The 18,300-nt window shown below is 43.8% G+C and overlaps 1 protein-coding gene across 1 annotated transcript in view; it reads left to right on the plus strand.

Moving 5' to 3' along the window:
* Nucleotides 1-18,300, plus strand: part of terb1 (telomere repeat binding bouquet formation protein 1) — a 131,735-nt gene that overhangs the window by 20,570 nt on the left and 92,865 nt on the right. Inside the window, exons 5-7 of the mRNA XM_068049861.1 lie at nt 13,645-13,760; nt 16,529-16,651; nt 18,074-18,226. Of these exons, the coding sequence (XP_067905962.1) occupies nt 13,645-13,760; nt 16,529-16,651; nt 18,074-18,226 (392 nt within the window). The remainder of the gene's footprint in view (nt 1-13,644; nt 13,761-16,528; nt 16,652-18,073; nt 18,227-18,300) is intronic.

The following is an 18,300-nucleotide window of genomic DNA, read 5'->3' on the forward strand; positions in this document are numbered from 1 at the left end:
GCGTCGCTGGGCAGGCCAGCATTTATTGCCCATCCCTAATTGCCCTTGAGAAGGTGTTGGTGAACTGTCTTCTTGAACCACTGCAGTCCATTTGAGGTAGGTAAACCCACAGTGCTCTTAGGCAGGGAGTACCAGGATTTTGACCCAGCGACAGTGAAGGAAAGGCGATATAGTTCCAAGTCAGGATGGTGTGTGACTTGGAGGGGAACTTGCAGGTGGTGGTGTTCCCATGCATTTGCTGCCCTTGTCCTTCTAGTTGGTAGAGGTCGCGGGATTGGACGGTGCTGTTTAAGGAGCCTTGGTGCATTGCTGCAGTGCATCTTGTACAAACAGCTAGAGAGAGAGAGAGAGACTGTTTGCTCCTGGACTGTAAAGACCTGTCCTGGCTGGCTCGCCACAGCCTTTCCTGTCAGCTCCCATCTCTTTCTCACAGAACTCCAAATCCACTGAAGAAGTAAACCTCAAGCGAGAAATGTCTCCTACTTCGAAAAAGGTTTTAGAAGAATCCTGGCCCCAAACAAAAAGCAAGATCTACCTACAATCAAGGACTCCGCAGCGAGCTCGAAGAACAGTAACCAAAACCATCTTCAGATAATGCCTCAAACTTTTCCACTTTATTTCTTCTGCTCTCTTCTGTATCTGCATGTGTGTATCACATATGCATGCTAACATGGGCACATCACATATCCATAGGCATTAACCGAATTAGAGTTTAAGTTGAATAAAGTTCAATCTTTCTTTAAACCTAAGAAAACCTGTTTGGTTGGTTTCTTTGCCTTACAATTGGAAAGCAGTAAACAAGGATTCACTAAGGGGGAGCTAAGAAAACGGTGTGTTTAAAGTAAAACCCTGTTACGGTAAGACCAGATGAAGGCTGAGACCCCTATCTCGCTGGGTTGTCACAATATAGTGACCCAGCCTCCATTGCTCTCTGGAGAAGAGAATTCCAAAGATTAATGATCCTCAGAGAAGAAATTCTTCCACATCTTAAAAGGAGACCCCTTTGCACCTTGCCTCCTAGTTCTGGATTCCCCCAAGAAGGGAAACAACCTCTCAGCATCTTCCCTGTCAAGTCCCTTCAGAATCTTATATGTTTCGATAGGATCACCTCTCATTCTTCTCAGCTCCAATGAGCATTGGCGCAACTTGTTCAACCTTTCCTCATCAGACAACCCTTTTATCCCAGGAATCTGCCTAGTGAAACTTCTCTGACCGGCTTCCAATGCAAGTGTATCCCTCCTTAAGTAAGGAGACCAAAATTGTACACAATACTCATGTGTAGTCTCGCCAATGCCCTGTACAGATGTAGCAAGACTTTCCTACTTTTATACTCCATCCCCCTTGCAGTAAGTACCTGCATGCTAACTTCTTGTGATTCATGTACAAGGACACCCAGATTCCTCTGTATTGCAGCATTTTGCAGTCTCGTCATGCAAACAATATTCTGGTTTTCTATTCTTCCTGCCAAAGTGGACAACCTCACACATTTCCATAACATTTTTTAAATTGTTATTCACGCAGGTAATAGTCTGAATTGTACTCTGGAATTTGATACCATGAAAATGAATCTTTGGTCCATTCAAAATTATGAAGGGAATTAACAAAATTAGTGTGCGCATTTCATTGAAACACCAAAGGAGTTAAAAATTCATAAAAAGAGAAAGCAGGAAGATCCTTTGTATGCAAAGAGTAATCGAGGTATAGAACAAGTTACACGGGCAGGCCTTGAAGCAAACAGTGTAAGTGGCTTCAGGACACAGCTAGATGTTTTTCTGGAGAATGAAGGAATGAAAGATATGGCCTTGGAAATTATATTGCACAATATTATGGTATGAAGGTTTAATGTATTCACAACAACATCCTTTGACTGCTATTTTAACCAAAGAGTTAACCCGTGTAAAGTCAAGAGGTAAATAAGCAGATAGAATTTGGCGCAATGTCAGGTGGTCAGAGGCTGACCCACCCAGCCTCAGGCTCGGTTTGTGAATGAGAGTTGAACCTGATGGACCAGCAGCCCACAATATTTTTATGGAGCTAATTTTCTCCTTTTCCTCTGCCTGAAAACTCTGAACAATCCTGGCAAACGGGTACAGTTCCACAGACAAAAATTGTTTTCAGTATCGCACGTCAATGCTTGACTACAGACAGTGAGTGTTGGTAGGTTATCATGGAAGCACATTATCTTTCTTCACACAATGTCAACTTATGCAGATAGTGGGAAACCTTGAGTAATTGCCCCTTTCTAGCACAGGGACACTGAAGGCATTTGTAGCACCTCAACTGGTGCCCTGGTTGAGGTCAGATAACTTAGCATAGACTAGCAATCAAACCTGGGCTGTCAGGTCATTTTAGCTCAGTGCAGGCTGGGGCATTTACCAAAAAGTTACTTGAAGAACTTCAATTGCTTTTTTATAAGTTTTAAATTTTAAGAAACTACCTACTGAAACTATTCAGAAATAATAACAAAATAAAGCAATAGGGCCCTAAGTTCTGTTTTCACTTTGTTTAAAATTAAGAACATCAGAAAAAGGAGCAGGAATAGGCCATGTGGGACCTTGAGTCTGGTCCACCATTCAGTAAGATAATGTCTGATCTTGGACCTTAACTCTACTTTCCTGCCCTTCCCTCATATCCCCGAGAGTGAGCCTGAGAGAACACAGTGCCGGAGACCCACAGTTAGAAGCGGTGGCAGGAATCAGCGGGAAAGAGAGAGAGCAGTGCCGGAGACCAACTGTTAAAAGTGGAGGCAGGGAGTCAGAGCAAGCGCATTCAAAAAAAGGGGAGGGGGGGGGGGGGGGGAAATCAAAATATGACATCATAGGAAAGCAGGTAAGTAATTGGTGGGTGAGGATTTCTCTTGTTCTCTCTCTAAACTAGGGCATTTGTTTAAGATAGGAGCTGGGAAATTAAAAATTTCAATCAGGGTAAGTATAACAGCAAGTGAATTAATAAGAGTATTAGCAAGAGCAAGTGTGCATGCATTAATTAAAATAGTTTTAACATGGTACAAACTAGATACTAAGAGAGGGAACAGATTTTTTTTAGGCCTAACCACCTTATCTACCTGTGCTGCTGCCTTCAGTGATCTATGGACAAGTACACCAAGGTCCCTCTGACCTTCTGTACTTCCTAGGGTCCTACCATTCATTGTATATTCCCTTGCCTTGTTAGACCTCCCAAAATGCATCACCTCACACTTCTCAGGATTAAATTCCATTTGTCACTGCTGTGCCCATCTTACCAGCCCATCTATATCGTCCTGTAATCTAAGGCTTTCCTCCTCACTATACCACCAATTTTCGTGTCACCTGTGAACTTACTGATCAAACCTCCTATATTCATGTCTAAATCATTAATGTACACTACAAACAGCAAGGGACCCAGCACCGATCCCTGCGGTACACCACTGGTCACAGGCTTCCACTCACAAATACAACCCTCGACCATTACCCTCTGCCTCCTGCCACTAAGTCAATTTTGGATCCAATTTGCCAAATTGCCTTGGATCCAATGGGCTCTTACCTTCTTAACCAATCTCCCATGTGGGACCTTATCAAAAGCCTTCCTGAAGTCCATGCAGACTACATCAACTGCTTTACCCTCGTCTATACATTTTGTCACCGCCTCAAAAAATTCAATCAAGTTAGTCAGACATGATCTTTCCCCTGACAAAGCCATACTGACTATCCTTGATTAATCCCTGCCTCTCCAAGTGGAGATGAATCCTGTCCCTCAGAATGTTTTCCAATAGTTTCCCAACCACTGATGTTAGACTCACCAGCCTGTGCTAACCTACTTTATCCCTGATACCCTTCTTAAATAATGGTACCACATTCGCTGTCCTCCAATCCTCTGGTACCTCTCCTATGGCCAGAGAGGATTTGAAAATTTGTGCCAGAGCCCCTGCAATCTCCTCCCTTGCTTCACATGGCAACCTGGGATACATCTCATCTGGGCCTGGGGATTTATCCACTTTTAAGCCTGCTAAAACAGCTAATACTTCCTCCCTTTCAATGCTAATATGTTCAGGTATATCACAATCACCCTCCCTGATCTCTACATCTATATCGTCCTTCTCCATAGTGAACACAGATGCAAAATAATAATTTAAAACCTCACCTATGTCCTCCGGCTCCACACACAGATTGCCACTTTGGTCCCTAATGGGCCCTACTCTTTCCCTGGTTATCCTCTTGCCCTTGATATACTTACGAAATGCCTTAGGATTTTCCTTTATCTTGCCTGCCAGTGTTTTTTCATGTCCTCTCTTGGCTCTCCGAATTACTTTTTTAAGTACCCCCCTACACTTTCTATACTCCTCTAGTGCCTCCACTGTTGTCAGCACTCTGAATCTGCCATAAGCCTCCTTTTTTTTACAGATCCAATCTCTATATCCCTTGACATCCAGGGTTCCCTGGACTTGTTAGTCCTACCCTTCACCTTAATGGGTACATGTTGGCTGTGAACTCTCACTATTTCCTCTTTGAATGACTCCCACTGATCTGATGTCGACTTTCCTACAAATAGCTGCTCCCAGTTCACTTTGGCCAGATCCTGTAATTAAGTTGTGAAGAGGACATAAGAGGGCTACAAAGGGATATAGATAGGTTAAGTGAGTGGGCAACGATCTGGCAAATGGAGTATAATGTGAGAAAATGTGAAATTGTCCATTTTGGCAGGAAGAATAAAAAAGAAGCATATTATCAAAATGGTGAGAGATTGCAGAGCTCAGATGCAGAAGGATCTGTGTGTTCTAGTGCATGAATTGCAAAAGGTTAGTTTGCAGGTACAGCAAGTAATTAGGAAAACTAATAGAATGTTATTGTTTATTGCGAGGGGAACTGAATGCAAAAGTAGGGAGGTTATGCTTCAATTATATTGGGCATTGGTGAGACCACATCGGGAGTACTGTGTACAGTATTGGTCTCTTTATTTAAGGCAGGATGTAAATGCTTTGGAAGCAGTTCAGAGAAGGTTTACTAGACTAATACCTGGACTGGGTGGGTTGTCTTACGAGGAAAAGTTGGACAGGCTAGGCTTGCATCCACTGGAATTTAGACGAGCAAGAGGCGACTTGATTGAAACATAAGATCCTGTGGGGTCTTGACAGGGTGGATGTGGAAAGGATGTTTCCTCTTGTGGGAGAATCTAGAACTAGGGGTCACTGTTTAAAAATAAGGGGTCACCCATTTAAGACAGAGATATGGAGGAATTTTTTTCTCTCAAAAGGTCGTGAGTCTTTGGAACTCTCTTCCTCAAAAGGCAGTGGAAGCAGAGTCTTTGAATATGTTTAAGGTAGAAGTAAATAGAGACTTGATGAGGGGGTGAAAGGCTATTGGGGGTAGATGGGAATGTGGAGTGGAGGTTACAACCAATTAGCCATGGTCTTGAATGGCGGAGCAAGCTCAAGGGGCCGAGTGGCCTACTCCTGCTCCTAATTCGTATGTTCATATTGATTAGGGAAGTCATTGTAGCATTGGAAAGGGAGGATAACCTTGAGGTGTCAAGAATCCATTTGGTTAGAGTTGAGAAGCAAAAAGGGTATGATTACGCTACTGGGGCTATTTTATAGACCTCCAAATAGTGAAAGGTACATAGAGGAGCAAATCTGCAGGGAAATCAAAGAGATATGCAAGAACTATAGATATGATATTGGGGAACTTTACCTAAACATCAGTTGAAATAATGTTAAAGTAAGGAGTGGGGGGAATTTCTGAAATATGTTCAGGAGAACTTCCTTGACCAGTATATTCTCGGTCCCAGTAAGAAGGAGGCATTGCTGGATTTGATGCTGGGAAAGGCCAGGTGTCTGTGGGGAAACTCTTGGGTAAGAGTGATCATCGTATCATAAGATTTAGATTAGAAATGAAGAACAAGAAGGAACAATCTAAAGTAAAACGTCTAACTTGGAAGAGGGCTAACTTCAATGGGAAGAGAGGGGATCTAGCCAGGGTAAAATGGAACCAATGACTAACAGGAAAAACTAACGGAACAATGGGTGATCTTTAAGGGGGAGATGTTTCAGGTACACACTAGGTACATTCCAACAAGGGCAAGAGGTAGGCGAACCAAAGCCAGTGCTCTGGATGATGAGGGAGATAGAGAATATGATGAAATAAAAAAGAGGGTGCATGATGCATGTCAGGTGAATTCTTCAAGTGCGAACTAGGCCAAATGCAATAAGTTGAGAGGGGAGGTGAATAGGAAAATAAAACTGGCAAAGAGAGGATATGAGAATAGAATGGCATTTAAAATAAGAGGGAACCCCAAAAAACTACTACCAACATGTAAATTGTAAGTAGGTAGTAAGAGGTGCTGGGCAAGGCTGGAATGCTTAATGAGTATTTTGTATTGGTGTTTACTAAGGAAAGGATGTTGATAAACTATTGGTAGAAGCGGAGATGGTAGAGGTAATGGATGGGGTGAAAATTGATATAAAGGATGTACTGGAAAGTCTGGCTGTGGTTAGAGTGATAAGTCGCCTGGTCCAGATGGCTTGCATCCCAGGTTGCAAAAAGGAATGGGAGTGGAGATATTTTAAGGGCTTGCCATTATCTTCCAATTTTCTCCAGCCTTGTTCCCAGGATGGTGGGACTGTCCTATGAAGAGAGATTGGGGAAACTGGGCCAGTATTCTTCAAAGTTTCAAAGAATCAGAGGTGATCTCATTGAAACCTACAAAATACTTAAAGTGATAGACAAGGTAGATGCAGGTAAGACGTTTCCCCTGGTTGGGGAGTCTAGAACCAGGGGACACAATTTCAAAATAAGGGGGAAGCCACTTAGGACAGAGATGAGGAGAAATTTCTTTACTCAGCGGATTGTGAATCTTTGGAATTCTCTACCCCAGAGGGCTGTGGATGCTCAGTCATTGAGTATGTTTAAAGCAGACATTGACAAGATTTCTAAATACCAATGACATAGTGTGGGAAAAAGGCATTGAAGTGGATGATCAGCCATGATCATATTGAATGGCAGAGCAGGCTCGATGGGCTGAATGGCCTCCTCTTGCTCCTATGTTCCTATGAAGGTGCCAGAAGATTGGAGTGTGGCAAATGTGACACCCTTATCCAAAAAAGGGTGTAAGGACGTTCCTGGTAACTACAGGCTGGTCAGTTTAACATCAGCGATGGATAAAGTTTAAGAAACAATAATCGGAGAACAAATTAAGAGGCACTAGGAGAGAGGTTTGAGTTAATTAAGGGGAGCCAGCACAGATTTGTAAAAGGCAGATTGCGTTTGACTAAAGTGATTGAATTTTTTGATGAAGTACTTAGGAGATTGTTGAAGGGAATACAATAGATGTCGTCTGTGGATTTTAAGAAAGAGTTTGACAAAGTACCACACAAAAGGCTGGTTAACAAAATTGAGCGTCATGGAATAGGAGGATGGTAGTGGTGTTCCCCAAGGTTCAGTGCTAGGACCACTGCTTTTTTGATATATATAAATGACTTGGATATTGGAATACAGAGTAAAATTTCAAAATTTGCCACTGATATCAAATTTGGAGGTGTGGCAGACAGTGAGAATGATACAAGTCAACTACAACTGGACACAGATAGGCTAGCAGAATGGACAGACAAGTGTCAGATGGAATTTAATACACAGAGGAGGAGGAGGGTTTGTCTACTGAGTCATTATGGGTGGAAGTCAGAAACAGGAAAGGAGCAGTCACTTTGTTGGGAGTTTTCTATAGATCCCCCAATAGCAACAGAGACATGGAGGAACAGATTGGGAGACAGATTTTGGAAAGATGCAGAAGTAACGGGGTTGTTGTCATGGGTAACTTCAACTTCCCTAATATTGATTGGAACCTCCTTAGTGCAAATAGTTTGGATGGAGCAGTTTTTGTCAGGTGTGTCCAGGAAGGTTTCCTGACTCAATATGTAGATAGGCCGACTAGAGGGGAGACTATGTTGGACTTGGTGCTTGGCAACGAACCAGGCCAGGTGGCAGATCTCTCAGTGGGAGCGCGTTTCGGTGATAGTGATCACAACTCCCTGACCTTTACTATAGTCATGGAGAGGGACAGGAGCAGACGGGATGGGGAAATATTTAATTGGGGGAGGGGGAATTACAATGCTATTAGGCAGGAACGGGGAAGCATAAATTGGGAACAGATGTTCTCAGGGAAATGCACAACAGAAATGTGGAGGTTGTTTAGGGAGCACTTGCTGCGACTGCTGGATAGGTTTGTCCCGATGAGGCAGGGAAGGGATGGTAGGGTGAAGGAACCTTGGATGACAAGAGATGTGGAACAGCTAGTCAAGAGGAAGAAGGAAGTTTACTTAAGGTTGAGGAAGCAAGGATCAGACAGGGCTCTAGAGAGTTACAAGGTAGCCAGGAAGGAACTGAATAATGGACTTAGGAGAGCTAGAAGGGAACATGAAAAAGTCTTGGCGGGTAGGATTAAGGAAAATCCCAAGGCGTTCTACACTTATGTGAGGAACAAGAGGATGGCCAGAGTGAGGGTAGGGCCGATCAGGGATAGTGGAGGGAACTTGTGCCTGGAGTCGGAGGAGGTAGGGGAAGTCCTAAATGAATACTTTGTTTCAGTATTCACTAGTGAGAGGGACCTGGTCGTTTGTGAGGACAGCGTGGAACAGGCTGATATGCTCGAACAGGTTGAGGTTAAGAGGGAGGATGTGCTGGAAATTTTGAATGATATGAGGACAGATAAGTCCCCGGGGCCAGACGGGATATACCCAAGGATATTACGGGAAGCGAGGGAAGAGATTGCTGCGCCTTTGGCGATCTTTGCATCTTCACTGTCCACTGGAGTACTACCGGATGATTGGAGGGTGGCAAATGTTGTTCCCTTGTTCAAGAAAGGGAATAGGGTAACCCTGGGAATTATAGACCAGTCAGTCTTACGTCGGTAGTGTGCAAATTAGTGAAGAGGATTCTGAGAGACAGGATTTATGATTATTTGGAAAAGCATGGTTTGATTAGAGAGAGTCAGCATGGCTTTGTGAGGGGCAGGTCATGCCTCACAAGCCTTATTGAATTCTTTGAAGATGTGACAAAACACATTGATGAAGGAAGAGCAATGGATGTGGTGTATATGGATTTTAGCAAGGCGTTTGATAAGGTTCCCCATGGTAGGCTCATTCAGAAAGTAAGGAGGCATGGGATTCAGGGAAAGTTGGCTGTCTGGATACAAAATTGGCTGGCCCATAGAAGTCAGAGGGAGGTAGTAGATGGAAAGTATTCAGCATGGAGCTCGGTGACCAGTGGTGTTCCACAAGGATCTGTTCTGGGACCTCTGCTCTTTGTGATTTTTATAAATGACTTGGATGAGGAAGTGGAAGGCTGGGTTAGCAAGTTTGCTGATGACACGAAGGTTGCTGGAGTTGTGGATAGTGTGGAAGGCTGTTGTAGATTGCAACGGGACATTGACAGGATGCAGAGCTGGGCTGAGAAGTGGCAGATGGAGTTCAACCTGGAAAAGTGTGAAGTGATTCATTTTGGAAGGTCGAATTTGAATGCGGAATACAGGCTTAAAGACAGGATTCTTGGTAGTGTGGAGGAACAGAGGGATCTTGGTGTCCATGTCCATAGATCGCTCAAAGTTGCCACCCAAGTTGATAGGGTTGTTAAGAAGGCGTATGGTGTGTTGGCTTTCATTAACAGGGGGATTGAGTTTAAGAGCCGCGAGGTGATGCTGCAGCTCTGTAAGGCCCTGGTTCGACCACACTTGGAATATTGTGTTCAGTTCTGGTCGCCTCATTATAGGAAGGATGTGGAAGCTTTAGAGAGGGTGCAGAGGAGATTTACCAGGATGCTGCCTGGACTGGAGGGCATGTCCTACGAAGAAAGATTGAGGGAGCTCGGGCTTTTCTCATTGGAGCGAAGAAAGATGAGAGGTGACTTGATAGAGGGGTACAAGATGATGAGAGGCATAGATAGAGTGGATAGTCAGAGACTTTTTCCCAGGGTGGAAAGGGCTATCACCAGGGGGCATTATTTTAAGGTGATTGGAGGAAGGTTTCGGGGAGATGTCAGAGGTAGGTTCTTTACACAGAGAGTGGTGGGTGCGTGGAATGCGCTGCCAGCGGTGGTAGTAGAAGCAGATACGTTAGGGGCATTTAAGCGACTCTTGGATAGGTACATGGATGATAGTAGAATGAAAGGTAGGTAGTTAGTTTGATCTTCGAGTAGGTTAAAAGTTTGGCACAACATCGTGGGCCAAAGGGCCTGTACTGTGCTGTACTGTTCTATGTTCTATAACTCTGAGGTGATACAATTTGGCAGAAGGAATAGGGAGATGCAACAAAGACTCAATGGCACAGTTCTTAATAGTGTACAAGGACAGAAGGACCTTGGGGTCCATGTGCACAGATCCTTGAAGGTGGCAGGATATATTAAGAATGGTAAGCAAAACATATGGCATCTTGGGCTTCATAAACAGAGATATTGAGTGCAAAAATAGGGAAGTTATGTTGTATTTTTATAAAGCTCTGGTCAAGCTTATTCAGGTCACCACACTTTAGGACGGATGTAAGGGTCCTTGAGAGGGTGCAGTGATTATTTACCAGAATGGTTCCAAGGAGGGGGATATTAACTACAAGGTTAGGTCGGAGAAGCTGGGATTGTTCTCCTTGGAGCAAAGGAGATTGAGGGGAGAGATTTGTTAGATTACAAGATTATGACAAGTTTCAATAATGTAAACTAAGAAAAGCTGTTCCCATTAACTGTTAGAACAGGGACTAGGGGACACAGATTGAAGGTTTTGGGCAAGAGATGCAGGGGGGATGTGTGGAAGAACATTTTTACGCAGTGGGTGGTAATGACCTGGAACTAGATACCCACGAACGTGGTGGAATTGGAGACAATGAATGATTTTAAAATGAAATCGGATAGGCACTTGAAGGGAATAAACTTGCAGGGCTACAGAGCTAGAGCAGGGTAATGGGAATGAGAGCCCACGTGGACGCAATGGACTGAATGGCTCCCTCCTGTGCCGTAATGACACTATGACTGTTAGTACCCAAAAATCTATCAATCTCAGTCTTGAATCTACTCAACGATTTGAGCATCTACAGCCCTCTGGGGTAGAGAATTCTAAAATTCACAACCCTGTGAGTAAAGAAATTTCTCCTCATCCCTGTTCTAAATGGCTGACGTCTTATTCTGAGATAATTGTTAATCGTATATTAATTGTTTTTAATTGTCTGCAAGTAGTGGGCATTAACTGGGGATTCACTGGTGCTGCTATAAATAGGAATTGGCTGAAACTGGTGGTTGGGTTAGGAGATGCATGTTTGTTAATGACTCTGTATGGCTGAAAGATTTTTTAAAGTGTAAAGATTGGTTCCAGTTCTATCCTTCACCACCTGGCTTTCTGGAGTAGAACATGTATTACCCCTAGTTCTAGACTTTCCAGCCATGGGAAACCACCTCTCAGCATCTACCCTGTCAAGCATGTATTTGCATGTACCATTTAACTCGTACCGCAGAAATAACTTATATTTAAAATAAAAACTGAAAATGCAGGAAACGCTCAGCAAGCCAGGCTGTATCTGTGATATGGGGAGAAAGTGGGAACAGGGTACTGAGTTTGGATGATCAACCATGATTGTATTGAATGGCGGTGCAGGCTTGAAGGGCTGAATGGCCTACTCCTGCTCCTATTTTTCAGTGATTTCTATGTTTTTCTATGACCCCTTTGTCAGATTTGGTTGTTAATAGTAAATAAAATGCTTTGCTTTTATATCTGTGGTGTGATGGAAATCACACCTGCCAAATGGAAACATATTAATTTCGTCATATGGAACATTACTCGAACCTTTTTTACAGGACACTGCACATAATTTGTTTTAAAAAACCAACAGAGCTAACCAGCTGAAAACATGGTTGTATATTTGCATTCTGAGAGACAGTTACATAGAGAGACAATGGGAGTGCTCCCTGATTCAATTAGCGAGATGGGTTTTGTTGATAGTGATGATCAAAAGACACTGAGAGCCATTGACCTTGTAAGAGAGAAACCTCCACCACCCCTCGCCACGAGTGTCTGGAAGACTCTGAAGTCGAGCAACCCTCCGAGAAGTTGCTATTTCAAACAAAGAGATCGTCACATGATTTACCTGCTGGTCAGACTGGGGATTGTTTCAATTGTGCCTCACTGAAAGGTAACAGACTGCTAGTTGAGAATCAAGGAGGAAGCCCTTCGCTTACTCTGTCTCTCTCTCTCAAGCAAAGTCCCAGGCACTCACGGTAGCATCTTAAGCCTCAAGACAGAGCACCACTTCAGTCTTCTGGTACCAGAGAAGCAAGTCAGATTGTGCGCCCGGCCCCAGCGAGAACTCCAAGACCTTAACTTTAATTGAGGACATTGTATCAAGGACATGACCAACCAGTAGCTGAATTCTATTTATTGCCAATCGTACTTCAACATCCCCTAATTCTTTCTTTCCCTCTGTATCTATTGGTGTGTGTGTTTCTCTCGTGTGCATGCTAGTGTGGTTGCGTCGCTTATTTTTGTAATTTTTAACCAAGTTAGAGTGATAAGGCTAATAAACTTACATCTTGTTTAAACCTAAGAAAACCTGTCTGGTTCCTTTGCAGTAACAATTAGAGTGCAGTGAGCAAAGGACTCACTGAGGGGATAAGCGAAAATCACTGTGTTTTAAAAGTTCAACCCTATTACGGCCAAACCAGGAAAGGGGCAAGAGGGGAGCCTGAGACCCCTTCCTCACCCGGTTGTAACAGTAGTCACCTTTATTTTCCTTTACCTTTACTTGCCATCTGCTCATCAGGATTGAGTAACTGGTCTGTAACTCACTCCTCCATGTATTTGTTTCTAATTATTCCCTAATTCAGTTTTTTGTTGTTGACTGCATCAGACATGTACTCGAAAAGCAGGTTATTTGTCTAATTGTACAATGCCTTTGTGACACAAATAAGGGCAAGCTATTAGCCATTCATTCATAGAAGGATATTACATAGCGAGATTACTCTAAGTGAAGTCTAAGCTACTATTTCTATTTTGGGGTTGTTCAGATACTGCAAAAATGAAGCTCCAAAGTGGGCCACAGCATAAATTTGCTGAGAGATAGGTCCTGATTGCTTACTATTTTTAAAGCAGCATGTAACTATGGTATGTCCCAAATTCAGTCCCCTGCCTGTGCGGTTATCTCGTCTCAGCCAAGTGGCAGTAGGATTGTTATGATTGGCATTCTGGGTTAGGCAGGAACAAAATCAGTCTAGAAAGGGATAAATATCACTGTTTAGTGATGCCTTACTGGTAGGTTTGTATGTATAGTTGCTGGGTGAGGACCTGGTCATGCTGACCTGCAGTGTCCTTCACGGTCAGATATCCCACCAACATTCACGAATTTATGTTTTCCAATTCCTCACACATGCATGAAAAAAATGCATATCCACTACCTGCAATTTTAAACCCATTGAGAAATAGATGGCAGAGCGTTTTCTCACCAGTTATATAACCTGACCTGTTTTCATTTCCATGGCAGTGAAAATCAGATGTGTTGTAAAACAGGTGGGTGATACACTCCATCAGTTTATTGCCCAATTGGTGAAGGTGAAAATTACCTACAGTGGCACTTAAAGAGAAGGAAAAGCCTGAACAGTTTCTTCAGTATTGGTTTATATTTTTGAATTTCTTTTTACTTTTCACCAGAACTAGTTTCCCAATGTTGGACAAACAATCCATACATGAAAATATTGGTCAGTGCTACGAGCTGTGGTCATCCATTGGGAGCACTCTATGTGCTTGTGTCAACAATCCACAAAATGGTATTTAATTTTTGCCTCTTTCAGATGTTATATTGAAGATTTTTCTTTAGGATATTTGTATACTGATTAAAAGGGGAGCTACGCTTATTTTAATTGCTGCATTACTATCTTTTCATGAAGACCGTTGCGCCATTCATAATTCTTCATGCATTTCTGGTACCAAATTCATCTACCCCACTCTCGAGCACATTGCCTAAGTGTGGTCATTCCTCAGATGTGTGTCTAGTTTGATTATTGGCAGGTTATTTGACTGAGGAAAATCACAGAAAATCTGAGCTGACAAAATGTGGATTTCCAGTTGGCATTCATTGGATAAAGTTCAACAGCAATAAACCGGTTTATTTTTCCCCTTTCTGAAGCTGAGGGAGGCTGAGAGAACAGTAACAATAATAGTGATTGCTATCTCAGCACAGATCTGGGGCTGAATATTTGCTATGGAAACTGGAAACAGAAGCCTGGCCTATTTTTGGGTCAGAAACCTGCCTCTGGGCAAGAGGGTGGTGGTGGGGGACTGTAAAGTTCAGATTTTCGAGTGGAAAAGCCCTTAATTGGTATTAAGATGGCTTTCCTGTCCACTTCGAGCCAGTGGGGGCAGGAATGCAAGAGGATCAGAGGAAATGTGGGACTCATTTTGACACCCATGGCAGCCACCATTGAGGCTGCTGGTTGTCTTGAGGAGAGATCTGCCAAAGCCTTCCACTGAACCAGAGGGAAGTGAGATGTCACAGAGGAGCTGGAGGCCTGGCACCTGGGGCAAGACAGCGCCTTGCTTCATCGAGCAGACCTGGATCGAATGCTAGAGGCTGTGAGGGAAAGGAAGGGAGGTCACCTTTTTGTGCAGCAGGGGCAACTCTCAGTTCATCATATCCATCTTCCTCCCCTCTCACCTCTTGCTCCTCCCTGGATAATATGTCTCCTTCCAGCCCTATCATCTCTCATTCCTCCCTGGATAAGCTGTCTCCTTCCCGGGCCTCACTGTCCTCAAGGTCCACACCTCTGGAGGGTCCTGCAATGGAGAGCACAGCAGGCTACCACAATGACAGACACCCTTGCAGGAAGGTTTTGGAGGGCCCCGACCAATCAGTCCAGGAACCGGAATTGTATCATAAGAAGCCCAATGGTCTGCTTAATGGTTGTATTACTGAGCAGCTGGAATTGGTTGGATCATCTCTGCCCCTCTGTCAGGGGCTCCTGCAGAGGGGTGAGTAGCCATCTCTTCAGGGATATCCCTTATCCCCTGGGATCCAGCCACCCACTTTGGGGGTTGGAGTGAAGATCTGAGGCTGTCTAGACTTGAAGAGGATATAAAAGAGTCATGGCAGCTGCCAGGAAAGCGAGTGCACACATGGAGGAAGCTCTTGTGGTCACAGACCAGTTAGACGTTGAGGGGGTGGACACCCTTTCTGTTGATGGATCTCACTGGCCGGTTGCTGGGTCCTTTGATGGCCACATGTTGCTATCGATGATGCCCTTCTCCTAGGGGAATCCAGCGATGGAGGCAAAACAGAGTGCCCTCTGCCCCTGTGAGGCCGTATCTGTTGTTAAATGAATGTGTTGTCCAGCTCTGGCAAAGAGGGCATCTGTGACCAGTGAGAGATGCAGTGATATGCAGCCATTTTTGAGAAGCCACTAAGGTCCCCAGCTGATGCTTGGAAGGAGCCTGAAGCAAAGAAGTTCAAGGCTACAATGACTTTGACGGCCACTGGCAGGGCATAGTGACCAGTCTTGTGAGGTGCAAGGTCTTCAGTGACGAGGGCACAGATGTCTATGACCATCTGGCTGAAGAGTCACAGCCTCCGGTGACACTGGTTCTCAATCATCTCCAGGTAACTCTGTCTTTGGCAGTAGATCCTGTGTTGAGGGTTTGTCCTCCATTGTCTTCCTGCCCATCATTCCTCTCCTGTGCCCTCCTGATGCTTGAGGTTCTTCCTTTCCTGCAGAGGGCGTTAGCCTTCTTCATCACTGGGCCCAAAATCTGACAATCTTGACCTCATTGCCAGCTGGTGTTTATTGCCGATGCGGGGATTGGCATCTTCAAATTCCGCCCCTTCCTGCACCCCACCTCTGTCCCTAACTTTGGTGGGACCCCAAAAATTCAACCCCATGTTTCAAACTGGGCTTTGTTTGTCTGGACAGTACAACTACACCTTATGTGCATTCACCCATTGAGCCGAGGGTCAGCATGGTTTGATTTTATTGAAACGGCTAGAATGATTTGCTCTTTAAGTAGTCGGTGTTCATTGCAGTTAACTATTTAATGTTCTGTGTAGGGAACATTATCCACCAAGGCCTTTGAAAAAAGCACCGATAATTGTGCTTATGGACAAACTGAAAAATGTTTGCTGCTCATTTGAGTAAGCCATTGCAGGAAGGATAAAAATAAAAAACTATATGAGTTAGTTTCTTTGGATATAGCAATAAAGCACTATGATTCGCCTCAGCTAGGGAGATGGGAAAAAAATCAATCAGGGTTCTCACTGCCAATTGTTATCCAGCAAATCTTCCCAGAAAATGTGCGTGCCTGCTCATTGGTTGAGGACAGAATCAGCTCAGCTAAGATGACTCATTGTCCAGGCTGACAAAGAATAGCTACACGGAAAAAGCACCAGAGGGCACTCATTGCTGGTGAAACTGCCATCGCATGAGTCATCATCCTCAGGAGACGGGGGAGGGAGAAAACTGGCTTAGAAAAAAGGAATTTGAATATTGTTGAATTGACTCGTGTTTTTATGGTGTTATCTGCACTGATCTATGTGTAACTGTTACAGAAGAGAACCAGAGACTGTGTATAGCAGCCTTTCCATTTGCAAAAGACTGCCTGCAGAAATGCATCAGGCAAGAAGTAATCCGGCCCATTTCTGCATTTATTGGACTCACAGTTGCTAACAACTGTAAGTATCTGGCTGTATGAGATTTGGGGTTATCTGCATATGTATAATGTGATATATGTAAAGAGTTGCAGGGGCCATTTTTCCTCTGCCTACACCCTTCCCCCAGAATCCCCTTCCCCCACTCAGTTAGAATTCAGCTTCATAAATTTCTGAGTTCAGTTCATTTATGTGGCCAGGTCTTCACCCAGAAATGCCCAATGATTGGCTGGACACCTCATACAGAAGGATGGAACTTGTGTGCTTCTGGCTGAAAGGCCTGCAGCAGCACAAATTCTCAAAAGGCACTGAGCCTTTTGGCTTCTGTCAGAATCCTTGCTACAGGTCTGAAGTGGTTGCTGGCCACCCCTGTTCAAATCCTCCAATCTGAAATAGCTGATCGCAGCTTCCAAGGCCTACTGTCTTTTTTTTGTGGGTGTCTACGAGGCAGAATTTCAGGAAGATAACACGGTATATGTTTTGATGCCACTCTTATCTAGCGCAAAGGGAATAGGGACCTGGCTTAGTGAGTCTCCTTTCTAATTTTCTCTGCCTAATACCCATGAACCGGTGCTTGATGGCCGGCATGGACACGATGGGCTGTTTAACTCTATGACTCTAACCAGGTACTCGGGCAGGTTAACTAAGAATCTTCTCAGAGACCATTTGAAAATTGGTCTGCTAGTAACCCTGATCAGGCGGCATCTTAAGTATACAACCTTAGTGGAATCGAAGCATCAAATATATTGTTGAATATACCTCACCCTACCTTCCATCTTAAGTTACAGCTACCATGAACCATACCCCTGTGATAGTGGGCACGTGATTTGATCCAGGACCTACTATAATTGGATTGTAGAGAGTAGCAATTTGAAATCTCACAAGTGAGATGGCAGAAGTGAGTTTGGGCAATCTTGAGTCAAAGGTACAAAGCTGCTCATAATTCACGACTGCTTGTTAGCCTTGCTCAGACAGCTTGTAAAGATAACTGGAATTGAAATGTTATGCTGGTGCTTTGAAGGCTGCATTCTAAAGGATGAGTTTAAAGGGGGACCTCTCAGAGACTCTGTTGCAGACATTGCTAATAGAAATTTTCCTCTTGTAATGACATGAGTTCCTGTCTATAGACCTCATGGGTGGGCTCAATGAATAATGGATAGATCCTTGGCCATAATGTTACTGAGTAGAGTTTTGTGATTTCACAAGAAGAGACATCTGCTGCCACGCTGTCTCTATCCATAAGCTCTAATACAGAAAACAGCAAAATATGGCTCAGAGATGCTGATAAGAGAGAGATGCAGTTTATTACACTAAGATTTTGATACAGTCCCCATGAACTCTTATATGAAAAGTAGAAAATGTTTTTATCCGCATACTGACATCTCCTCCAGGAGCCAAATTACAATACTGCAACTGCATTTATTGTTTCTCTAACTTTCTCTTAAGCATACGTACAAGACTACTTTTGTAAAGTTGGTGGCCTGGATGCTCTTGCTCAAGCGCTTGTGAGGTTGGTAGATGAATCCATCAGACATCACTCCAGCACGGAGCTGGCAGTAGCTGTGACAAAGACACTGGATTCCTGCATTTCAGAAAATTGTAAGTAAATCAATTGTTTAGCTTTCTTAAGGTCTAAAGGCATTCGGTTCCAAAGTATGAAAATGTAACTCCCC

Source organism: Heterodontus francisci, chromosome 17, assembly GCF_036365525.1.
Source record: "Heterodontus francisci isolate sHetFra1 chromosome 17, sHetFra1.hap1, whole genome shotgun sequence".
In the NCBI taxonomy this organism is placed as follows: Eukaryota; Metazoa; Chordata; class Chondrichthyes; order Heterodontiformes; family Heterodontidae; genus Heterodontus; species Heterodontus francisci.